This window comes from Cetorhinus maximus, chromosome 7 (genome assembly GCF_964194155.1).
Source record: "Cetorhinus maximus chromosome 7, sCetMax3.hap1.1, whole genome shotgun sequence".
Classification (NCBI taxonomy): Eukaryota; Metazoa; Chordata; class Chondrichthyes; order Lamniformes; family Cetorhinidae; genus Cetorhinus; species Cetorhinus maximus.
In genome coordinates, this window is record NC_135885.1 from 110,293,246 (window position 1) to 110,305,432 (window position 12,187).

General features: G+C 43.1%; 1 protein-coding gene across 2 annotated transcripts in view; it reads left to right on the forward strand.

Moving 5' to 3' along the window:
• The window catches only part of uggt2 (UDP-glucose glycoprotein glucosyltransferase 2), a 400,098-nt gene that overhangs the window by 263,888 nt on the left and 124,023 nt on the right, over positions 1-12,187 (forward strand). For both annotated transcript variants that reach the window (XM_078545909.1, XM_078545910.1), the window contains exons 24-26: positions 3,587-3,717; positions 11,189-11,284; positions 11,584-11,683. In XM_078545909.1, coding sequence (XP_078402035.1) covers positions 3,587-3,717; positions 11,189-11,284; positions 11,584-11,683 — 327 coding nt within the window. The remainder of the gene's footprint in view (positions 1-3,586; positions 3,718-11,188; positions 11,285-11,583; positions 11,684-12,187) is intronic.

The window sequence follows — 12,187 nt, forward strand, 5'->3', positions numbered from 1 at the left end:
TTAAAAATTCAATCAAGTTAGTCAGATGTGACCTTCCCTTAAGAAATCCATGCAAACTATCCTTGATTAATCCATGCCTTTTAAGTTACAGCTTATGCTCTCTCTCAGAATTGATTCCAACTATTTGCTCACTACGGAGGTTAGACTGACTGCCCTGTAATTGTTCGGTCTATCTCTCTCTTCCTTTTTAAACACAGGTACTATATTAGCAGACCTCCAATCCTCCAGCACTACATCTGGTCCAGTGAGGATTGGAAAATGATAGCAGATCCTCTGCTATTTCCTCCCTGGCTTCTTTTAACAGCCTGGGGTACATTTCATCTGGCCCTGGTGATTTTTCCACTTAATAATACTTCTCTCCCTATACTTAGCACATCTAAAAGTTCCCACTTCTCCTCCATAACTACATTGTCTGCATTAATTAAGTATCCATTAAGAACCAAACCCACATCTTCTATCTCCACACATAGATGGTGCAGTGATATTGTTGCTGGACTAGTAATCCAGATAACCAGGATAATGCATTGGGGACTGGATTTGAATCCTGCCACGGCAGATGGTAGAATTTGACTTCAATAAAACTCTGGAATTTAAAGTCCAATGATGACCATGAAACCATTGTTGATTGTTGTAAAAACCCATCTGGTTCACTAGTGTCCTTTAAGGAAGGAAATCTGTTGTCCTTACCTGTCTGGCCTACATGTGGCTCCAGACCCATAGCAATGTGGTTGACTCTGAAATCGCCTAGCAAGCCACTCAGTTGTAACAAACCGCTACAAAGACACAAAAAAGGAATGAAACCGGATGAATGAATCAGTGCTCCTCCATGTTGAATATCTTTTGGAGGAAGTACTGAGGGTGGCAAGGGCACAGAATGTTCTCTGGGTGGGGGACTTCAATGTCCATCACCAAGAGTGGCTCGGTAGCACCACTACTGACTGAGCTGGCAGAGTCCTAAATGACATAGCTGCTGGATTAGGTCTGCGGCAGGTAGTGAGGGAAAAACATACTTGACCTCATCCTCACCAATCTGCCTGCCGCAGATGCATTTGTGCATGACAGTATCGGTAGGAGTGACCATTGCACAGTCATTGTGGAGACAAAATCCCGCCTTCCATTGTGTTGTGTGGCACTACCACCGTGTTAAATGGGACAGATTCCGAAAAGATCTAGCAACTCAAGACTGGGCATCCATGAGGCGCTGTGGGCCATCAGCAGCAGCAGAATTGTACTCAAACACAATCTGTAACCTCATGGCCCGGCATATCCCCCACTCTACCATTACCATCAAGCCAGGGGATCAACCCTGGTTTAATGAAGAGTGCAGGAGGGCATGCCAGGAGCAGCACCAGACATACCTAAAAATGAGGTGTCTGCCTGGTGAAGCTATAACATAGGATTACTTGTGAGCCGAACAGAAAAAGAAGCAAATGGTAGACAGAGTTAAGTGATCCCACAACCAACGAATCAGACCTAAGCTCTGCAGTCCTGCCACATCCAGTCGTGAATGGTGGTGAACAATTGGAGGAGGAGGAGGCTCCACAAATATCCCCATCCTCAACGATGGAGGAGCCCAGCACAGCAATGCATTCGCAACAATCTTCAGCCAGAAGTGCTGAGTGGCTGATCCATCTTGGCTTCCTCCGGGTGCCCCCAGGATCACAGATGCCAGTCTTCAGCCAGTTCGATCCACTCCACATGATATCAAGAAATGGCTGAAGGCACTGGATACTGCAAAGGCTATGGGCCCTGACAATAGTCCGGCAATAGTACTGAAGACTTGTGCTCCAGAACATGTCACGCCCCTAGCCAAGCTGTTTCAGTACAGCTACAACACTGGCATCTACCCAGCTATGTGGAAAATTGCCCAGGTATGTCCTATACACAAAAAGCAGGACAAATCCAAGCCGCCCAATTACCACCCCATCAGTCTACTCTCCATCATCAGTAAAGTATTGGAAGGGGTCATCAACAGTACTACCAAGCGGCACTTGCTTAGCAATAACCTGCTTAAGGTTGGACGGGCAGCCCTGTTAATTGTTTTAATGACTATTTAAATGACCTTAATAGGCCTTTGACAGTTCAGCAGACACACAACCTGAAAATCTAAATGACGCACTGTGACATCGGGACGTCCACCCGACATCACCGTGCGTCATTTTACACATTGGTGAAAATTCTTCCCGTGGACCGTAGCGGTTCAAGAAGGTGGTGATCAGGTTCACGCCCTTCCCCACACAACCCTCCCCCCGATGGGGGGAAATTTCTGCCCCATGTGTTGTAGGTACACCCATAGTACTGTTAGTGAGGGAGTTCCAGGATTTTGACGCAGTGACAGTGAAGGAATGGCAATATATTTCCAAGTCAGGGTGGTGAGTGGCTTGGAGGGGAACTTCCAGATGGTGGCATTCCCATGTGTCTGCTGCCTTTGTCCTTCTAGCTGGTAGTGGTTATGGGTTTGGAAGGTGCTGTCTGAGGAGGCTTAGTGAGTTCCTGCAGTGCATCTTGTAGATGGTACACACTGCTGCCATTGTGCGTTGGTGGTGGCGGGAGTGAATGTTTGTGAATGGGATGCCAATCAAGCAGGCTGCTTTGTCCTGGATAGTGTCAAAGGAAGATGGTTATATTCTCTCTTGTTGGACTTATGGTCAATGAGGTGCTCCTAGGATGCTGATTGTGGTGGATTCAGCAATGATTATGTCATTGAATGTCAAAGGAAGATGGTTATATTCTCTCTTGTTGAATTGTCTGGCACGAATGTTACTTGTCACTTATCAGCCCAAGTCTGAGGTGGATCTAAGGTGGACTAGAAGATTATTGTCATAGTCTTCATAATTTCCACCCTTACTTTCCTCAGTAACCAAGGAGGTAACTCTTCTACTTTGAGCACTACCAACCTTTTAACTATCCCCTCTTCAGCTATTTTATGCAATGCAATATCTCTACTACCTCCACTTTTACTTCTACATTGCAGCAGCCTTTTCTGTAGTGAAGACAGATGTTTACTACCTCAGCCATGTCACTGCCTTCAGAATATTATCTCCCTATTTTATTGTGGCTAAAGGTAGAGGTGTGCAAATAGTCCAGCTGTTTATAGGAAATCAGAATTTGTATTCACCACAATTTTTAAAATTTGTTTTGGTAATTAATAATGAAGAGCACTGTAAACTCATCATCATATTTCTGGCAATTTCTGGGCAATTGTGAATTAAATGACAGTTGAGCAGAAGAATTTCATATTCTGGCATGAATTATTGGTATGGCATAATGGCTATGTATATTTTTTTATTAAAGTGTCAAAATTGTTTTTCTCTCTAATTGGCCAAGAATGCTGCAAGACAGAACTCTATTTAAAACTTAAACCGACTGTTTTGTGGCAGGCACAGGCCCCAGACTATCATGCTGTTCCATCCCAGAGCTTGGGAGGAAAACTATAATTTTATGTTACCTGTTTTATAGATTATAGCTGCTTTAAATTGCCATGTTAGTTAAAAATAAGCCACTTTTAAGTGTGAATAATGTGAGACCATCACAGATTAATGTTTAATAAAATTTTCTAATATCATTTTGTTACTTACACTCTCAGATTTTGGGTGCTTTCAATTTAAGTGATGAGTTCCATCCTGAAGATTTTAACCTCCTGGAAAGGATCACCCTCAGTACCTCATCAGAGAAGATTAAAGTTCATATAAAACAGATGGGTGTGGATTCTAAAAGGTGTGTTTGTCCTTCTAAATTCTCCTAACTCCTAAAATTAGTTCATTTTGTTGGCGATACAGCAATAAAGTACAAACAGGTAAAACTGTTAACACCTCTCAAAACTGATGCTGATAGTCAGTGAAAATACAAAAGGATCTCAAAGATTTGTGCTCATATGCCAAGAACAAAAAAATCATTGATTTTGATAATATGCTTTTACACAAAGGATATACAGAAAGTATTACAAAAAGTCCCACACCACAAGCAGAAACACCTAAAGCATTGACATAAAGCATGGAGTTCTAATTGTATCAGCCAATTTTGTGGTATGAATTAGGCAGGTTGTCCCTTCATCAGAATGGTCATAGAGGTTTATAGGGATTCAACGTCCAACGTCAAGGGGAGACAGTTAGGGCCAAGAATTTGGAAGCTGTTAAAATAACGACAACATCAGATGTATCATAGATGTAGTTGGGAAGAGACTAAACATGGGGAGAAAAAAGAGAGATTGGAAGAAATCCATTTTTGGGACAGGAATAGGTTGAAACAATAAGTCTACGAGGGCAGCCCTGTTTGCACATCTTGGGAAGGAGATACAAGTGAGCTGTTTGGTGTTGGGAAACTATGAGGTTGGACTCCATAGAGGGAAGATCTCCAGAGGAGATGAGGACAGTGATAGACCTGGAGACAAGGGCTTGATATTCAGTGGTGGGGTCATGGTCTCGGAAGAGATAGGAGGTAGTGTCCAAGAATTGGTATTCAGCCTCTGCAACATAGAGGTTGGCTCACCAGACAACAACAGCACCACCCTTGTCAGCAGGTTTGGTGACAATGTTAGGGTCAGTTCCTGGAGTACTGCATTCAGTTTTGGACACTGAACCTCAAGAATGATATATTAGCCTTGCAGAGGATGAGATGCTAGTTCAGCAGAATTATAGGTATAAAAGGATAAAATTTAGAAGATGGTTTGCGTGGACCATATATATACTTCCTCAAGTTTAGAAGACCAACTGATATTCTAATTAAGGTGTTTAAGATAATTGAATGATAGGATCCATAGAAAGGAACTATTTCCTCATGTGGGGGTCTGGAACTAGGGAGCATATAAGGAGGCTTAAAATCAGAGGTTAGACGGTTCAGAGGTGATGTTAGGAAGAGCTCTTAACTACACGCCCCCTACCTCCTCCTCTCCATCCACCCTTCCCCCCAGCCCACCCAAAGCTATTGAGGCTTTGTAAATGGAACATTTCAAAACTAGGATGGACATCATGAGGCAAGAGTATCACAAAGAGATTACGAAATCAAGAAAGTTATGCTGACCCATTTTAAAGCTCTGGTCAGGCCTCAATTTGAGTATTATCTCATGTTCTGTTTGCAACAGGGACCAGGGAAAGACATGAGGGTGTAGAGGAGATTTTAGCTACAAGGTTAGGTTGGACTAGCTGGGATTGTTCTCCTTGAAGAAAAGAAGATTGAGGGGACATGTACAAGATTATGACAGGTTTAGATAAGGTGGAGAAAGAAAATTTGGTCCCTTCTCCTAGTTGTGCAAGAGTTAGGTGGCATAGATTAAAGTTTTGGGTGAAAGGTAAAGGGGGATGTGAGGAATAACTTTTTTTATGCAGCAAATGGTAATGGACTGGAACTTGCTGCCTACAAGAGTTGTGGTACTGGAGTTGAGGAATGATTCCTAAAGGAAATTTAGGGACACTTGAGGTAAATAAACTTGCAGGGCTATGGGGTGGAGCAGGAATGGGACTGATTGGATTACTCTACAGAGAGCCGACAAGGACTTAATAGGCTGAAAGCCACCTTCTGTGCCGTTATGACTCTACATGAGAAAAGGGAAGCATTCATAAGGGCTTGAAGGATGGGAACAGATGAAGCCCGTGGAGAATACGAAGAAAGCAGGAAGAAACTTAAGCAAGGAGTCAGGAGGGCTAAAAGGGGTCATGAAAAGTCACTGGCAACCAGGATTAAGGAAAATCCCAAGGCCTTTTACACATATGTAAAAATCAAGAGGGTAGCCAGGGAAAGGGTAGGCCCACTCAGGGACAGAGGTGGGAATCTGTGTGTGGAGCCAGAAGAAATGGGAGAGATACTAAATGAATACTTCTCATCAGTATTCACCAAAGAGAAGGACTTAGCGGTCGATTTGTCTAGGTAAGAGTGTAGATAGCCTGGATCATGTTGAGATAAAAAAAAGAGGAGGTGTTAGGCGTCTTGAAGAATATTAAGGTGGATAAGTCCCCAGGGCCAGATGGGATCTACCCCAGAGTACTGAGGGAGGCATGGGAGGAGATTGCTGGGGCCTTGACAGAAATCTATGTATCCTCATTGGCTATGGGTGAGGTCGCAGAGGACTGGAGAATGGCCAATGTTGTTCCATTGTTTAAGAAGGGTAAGACCATAAGACATAGGAGCAGAAATTAGGCCAATCGGCCCATCGAGTCTGCTCCGCCATTCAATCATGGCTGATAAGTTTCTCAACCCCATTCTCCCGCCTTCTCCCCGTAACCTTTGATCCCCTTACCAATCAAGAACTTATTTATCTCGGTCTTAAATACACTCAATGACCTGGCCTCCACAGCCTTCTGTGGCAATGAATTCCATAGATTCACCACTCTCTGGCTAAAGAAGTTTCTCCTTATCTCTGTTCTAAAAGGTCTTCTCTTTACTCTGAGGCTGTGCCCTCGGGTCCTAGTCTCTCCTACTAATGGAAACATCTTCCCCACGTCCACGCTATCCAGGCCTTTCAGTATTCTGTAAGTTTCAATCAGATCCCCCCTCATCCTTTTAAACTCCATCGAGTATAGACCCAGAGTCCTCAAATGTTCCTCATATGTTAAGCCTTTCATTCCTGGGATCATTCTCGTGAACTTCCTCTGGACCCTCTCCAGGGCCAGCACATCCTTCCTGAGATACGGGGCCCAAAGTTACTCACAATATTCTAAATGTGGTCTGACCAGAGCCTTATAAAGCCTCAGCAGCACATCCCTGCTTTTATATTCTAGTCCTCTCGAAATAAATGCCAACATTGCATTTGCCTTCCTAACTACCGACTCAACCTGCAAGTTAACCTTAAGAGAATCCTGGATTAGGACTCCCAAGTCCCTTTGCACTCCAGATTTCTGAATTCTCCATTTAGAAAATAGTCCATGCCTCTATTCTTCCTACCAAAGTGCATGACCTCACACTTCCCCACGTTGTATTCCATCTGCCACTTCTTTGCCCATTCTCCTAACCTGTCCAAATCCTTCTGCAGCCTCCCCGCCTCCTCAATACTACCTGTCCCTCCACCTATCTTTGTATCATCTGCAAACTTAGCCAGGATGCCCTCAGTTCCTTCATCTAGATCATTAATGTATAAAGTGAAAAGTTGTGGTCCCAACACTGACCCCTGCGGAACTCCACTAGTCACTGGCCGCCATCCTGAGAAGGACCCCCTTATCCCCACTCTCTGCCTCCTGCCAGACAGCCAATCTTCTATCCATGCTAATACCTTGCCTCTAACACCATGGGCTCCTATCTTACTGAGCAGCCTCCTGTGCGGCATCTTGTCAAAGGCCTTCTGGAAGTCCAAGTAGATAACATCCATTGGCTCTCCTTTGTCTAACCTACTCGTTACCTCCTCAAAGAATTCTAACAGATTTGTCAGGTAGCAGGGATAATCTAGGAAATTACAGGCCGATGAGCCTTACGTCAGTGGAAGGGAAATTATTGGAGAAGATTCTTCATGACAGGATTTACTACCATTTGGAAGCAAATGGGCGTATTAGTGAGAGGCAGCATGGTTTTGTGAAGGGGAGGTTGCGTCTCACTAACTTGATCAAGTTTTTCGAGGAAGTGACAAAAATGATCGACGATGGAAGGGCAGTGGATGTTATATACATGGATTTCAGTACGGCCTTTGACAAGGTTCCTCATGGCAGACTGGTACAGAAGGTAAAGTCGCACGGGATCAGAGCTGAGCTTGCAGGATGGATACAGAATTGACTTGGTCATAGAAGACAGAGGGTAGCAGTGGAATGGGTGCTTTTCTGAATGGAGAGCTGTGACTAGTGGAGTTCCGCAGGGATCAGTCTGGGACCTTTGCTGTTTGTGGTATACATAAATGATTTGGAGGAAAATGTAACTGGGCTAATTAGTAAGTTTGCAGACGACACTAAGGTTGGAGGAGTTGCAGATAGTGAAGAGGATTGTCAAAGGATACAACAGGATATAGATCGGTTGGAGACTTGGGCAGAGAAATGGCAAATGGAGTTTAATCCGGATAAATGCGAGGTAATACATTTTGGAAGGTCTAATACAGGCAGGAATTATACAGTAAATGGCAGAACCCTTAAGTGCATCGACAGGCAGAGGGATCTGGGTGTACTGGTCCACGGGTCACTGAAAGTGGCAACGCAGGTGGATAAGGTAGTCAGGAAGGCATATGGCATGCTTGCCTTCATTGGCAGTGGTATTGAGCATAAAAGCTGGGAAGTCATGCTGCAGCTGTATAGAACCTTGGTTAGGCCACACTTGGAATATTACATGCAATTCTGGTCACCACATTACCAGAAGGATATGGAGGCTTGGAGAGGGTGCAGAGGAGGTTTACCAGGATGCTGCCTGGTCTGGAGGTTATTAGCTATGAGGAGAGATTGGAGAAACTTGGATTGTTCTCACTAGAGCGACAGAGATTGAGGGGCGACTTGATAGAAGTTTACAAAATTATGAGTGGCATAGACAGAGTAGATAGTCAGAAGCTTTTTCCCAGGGAGGAAGAGTCAATTACTAGGGGACATAGATTTAAGGTGAGAGGAGAAAACTATAGAGGAGATGTGCGGGGCAAGTTTTTTACACAGAGGGTAGTGAGTGTCTGTAATTCGCTGCCAGAGGAGGTGGTGGAAGCGGATACGATAGTGGTGTTTAAGAGGCAGCTTGACAAATACATGAATAGGATGGGAATAGAGGGATACGGACCCTGGAAGTGCAAAATGTTTTTGTTGATGGGCAATATGATCGGCACAGGCTTGGAGGGCCGAAGGGCCTGTTCCTGTGCTGTACTTTTCTTTGTTCTTTGTACATTGGTCAGTAACTAGAGGTCAAAGATTTAAAATAATTAGCAAAAGAAGTAGAGGGGAATTGAGAATAAATTTCTGCACATAGGGAGACGTTAAAACCTGAAATGCATTACTCAAAAGCGTGTTGGAGTCAAATTCCAGAGGAACTTTTATTATTACAAATTATTTATATACTTGAAGAAGACTAATTTGTGGTAAAGCTAGGATGTGGAACCAATTTGGATAAGTTTTTCAAAGAGCCTCCACAGGCTTCATGGGCCAAATAGCCTCCCTCTGTGCTATCACACTCTGGCCAAGATTTCAGTTCACTGAAAACCCATTCACGCACAGAGTTAAAATCAGTCCTGTGATTCTATAGGCAGGATCTTCCGGTTGGCGAGCAGGAGTGGGACCCGCTCGCCGACGCATAAAATGATGCGGGATGACGTTGGGTGGAACTCCCGACGTCACCCTGCGTCATTTCCATTTTCAGGTCGGCGGGGGCGCAGCCAAGTCAGCTGCGCGCCCACTGACCTGTCGAAAAACTAATCAAGGTTGTTAATGGACCTGCCTGTCCAACCTTAAGGTTGGCGGGCAGGCCAGGCGCCCTGGCGCGCTTCAGAAAAAGCATGAAACCTCATCCACGGGTGGGGGATGAGGTTTCATAAGGGTATTTAAATTTTTAAGAAAGGTATCAATAAAACTTATGGACATGTCCCAACTCATGTAACAGTGTCACATGAGGGGACATGGCAGGGAAAATTTTTCAACATGTTCATTAAAAGTTTTGAATCGGAGCTGATCTCCCTGAGACAGCACTTAGCCTCAGGGAGATCTGTGCGCTCTTTCGTGTGCACACGCAAAGGACGCACTCCCGGCTGAGGGAATTCCCCTCCCCCCCCAACCCCCCTCCGCCGTCACACTTTCATGCCGGCCTCATTTTTCACTCTCACGTTCATTATGTTTGGACCATTGCAAAGGGCAACTTCATGTGTGGCACTGAAGCTCTGAAGACAAGTCATACAGACTGGAAACGTTAACTCTGTTTCTCTCTCCACAGATGCTGCCAGACCTGCTGAGTTTTTCCAGCTTTTTCTGTTTTTATTTTGGATTTCCAGCACCCGCAGTATTTTGCTTTTATTCATGCGTGGTACTTCTGGCTGACTTTGCCTTTCATTAATCGGCTTGTTCAGCCATCAAAAGAAATGCAGCAGATGATCTCATCTGACCCCGCCAAAGTTCTGAGGCTGCATTCCCATCATCCCTCGCAGATGGAAGGATGCTAATCAGTTATTCTCATTGTAACTTCCAGCCAATGTACTTACAGTGTAAGCTAAAATCTAAGCTGAAACTGCAGAGAAAGTTCTTAATTGTCAGATATCATCCTTTGAGATGTTAAATTGCATAAGTTAAAGATTTTATGGCAGTTCAAGGAAGACCACAAACTTCCTGACCCACACTTTCTATCACCCAATACTACCAAAGAAAATACAGTGGATCAGTTATTATTCTTGTCATTTATAGAATTTCATTGCTGTAAAATGGCTGGTGCATTTGCCCATGTAACAGCCGTTGCATACCAAAAAGATTATTGTGTCTCATTTTTTACTGAGACAGTAAATTAACTGAGAGTAACTTGAGTAACTGAGACAATTATTTTTGAGCTTACAAATTATTTGAAAAGCAGTAGCATACGCAAGGAATTCCTCGACTGAAAGGTGATCGGCATATTCCTGTTGGATCTTATTCCTTCAGCTCAAACTATCTTTTTAAACATTACTCCATGTATTCAATTAAATATTTTGTCAGCCTTAACATTACATACATTAAAGAGTTTACGAGGAGAATAAGAAAACAGCTGATTCGTGCACCATTTATCAGTTTACCAATTTTCACTAAAATAAATACTGAATTTAGTTTCTTTGCTCTTTTTCCTTGTATCACTTAAACTTGCTGCTTTGGCTTAGACTTTCTACTCAAACTTTTTGCAATGTTTGCTGATCCTCACTTCACGTTACTGCAATCCTCAACACACCTGCTGCTTCAATCCCTGAAGTATCAGGCAGTCCTTACTGTTGTTGTTTCCATCCACATATACCCAGGAGCTCAGATATGATACTATTATGGACCAGAATTATGAGCAGGGATTTCCATTCCTTACTCAGATCTGCAGCAATGTTCAATAGAGGAGGAGGTGGACAAATCCTCGCCTGCATCCCTCTGTCCTGATATCACTTTTGGCTGGTTGGATTCTGTCCTCCCCAGAATTCCAGCAGTTATCGCACAGCAGAAATAAGTACACTTGGAGAAAGCAAATGGTCTCGATTATGGAATTGTATAAAGGCATCACAAAATGGCTGTTGATTCCAGACATACTGATTACTCTTTGAACATGAATAAAATTGGGAAACAACTTATATTTTCTTCCTCTTGTTCTGAAGTGGCAGTGATCTACTGATGAAGGTAGATGCTCTTCTATCATCAATGCCTAAAGTGGAATCTCGAAGGGATGTCAAGCTTCTTCAAGATCAGTTGAGGTAATAACAGATTCAATAGCTGAACCTTTCCTAAACTAAAACAAAAACAGAATTACCTGGAAAAACTCAGCAGGTCTGGCAGCATCGGCGGAGAAGAAATGAGTTGACGTTTCGAGTCCTCATGACCCTTCAACAGAACTGAGTAATATTAGGAGACCTGCTGAGTTTTTCCAGGTAATTCTGTTTTTGTTTTGGATTTCCAGCATCCGCAGTTTTTTTGTTTTTATCTTTCCTAAACTAAGTTGTATTCCTAGTATCATGTTGTCTAAATTGTCAAAATATTTGTTTTTGTTCTGCAGTGTAGTAAAGATACAACCTCAAGATGGAGTTTTTTATGAAGTGGTGGCCATTCTTGATCCAGTAAGCAGGGAGGCACAAAGGATAGCCCCATTACTAATGGTGAGAATGTAAACCTTCATTCAATTGTGTAAGTTGTTCGCCATTTAATTTTAAATAATCTTCCAAGATAGGCCTGCAGTGTAAATTATTACAGAGAAATGATTGTTGTGAATTCTGGATAATAGAACAAACAACTATTTCAAAATTGAAACAGAAAATGGTAGAAAAACACAGCAGATCTGGCAGCATCTTGGGAGAGAGAAATGGTGTTAACATTTCAAATCCAATATGAATCCTCTTCAGAACTTATTCATTCAGAAGAAGAGCCATATTGGGCTTGAAATGTTAACGCTGTTTCTGTCTCCACAGATACTGCCAGACCTGCTGAGTTTTTCCAGCACTTTCTGTTTGTATTTCAGATCTTCAGCATCTGCAGTATTTTGCTTTTATTTCTAAACCTACCCTTATTTGGGGAGACAGAAAGCGGGAAACTACAGACCATTTAGCTTAACATTTGTCATAGGGAAATATTAGAAGCTATTATTAAAGAAGTTATAGCAGGGC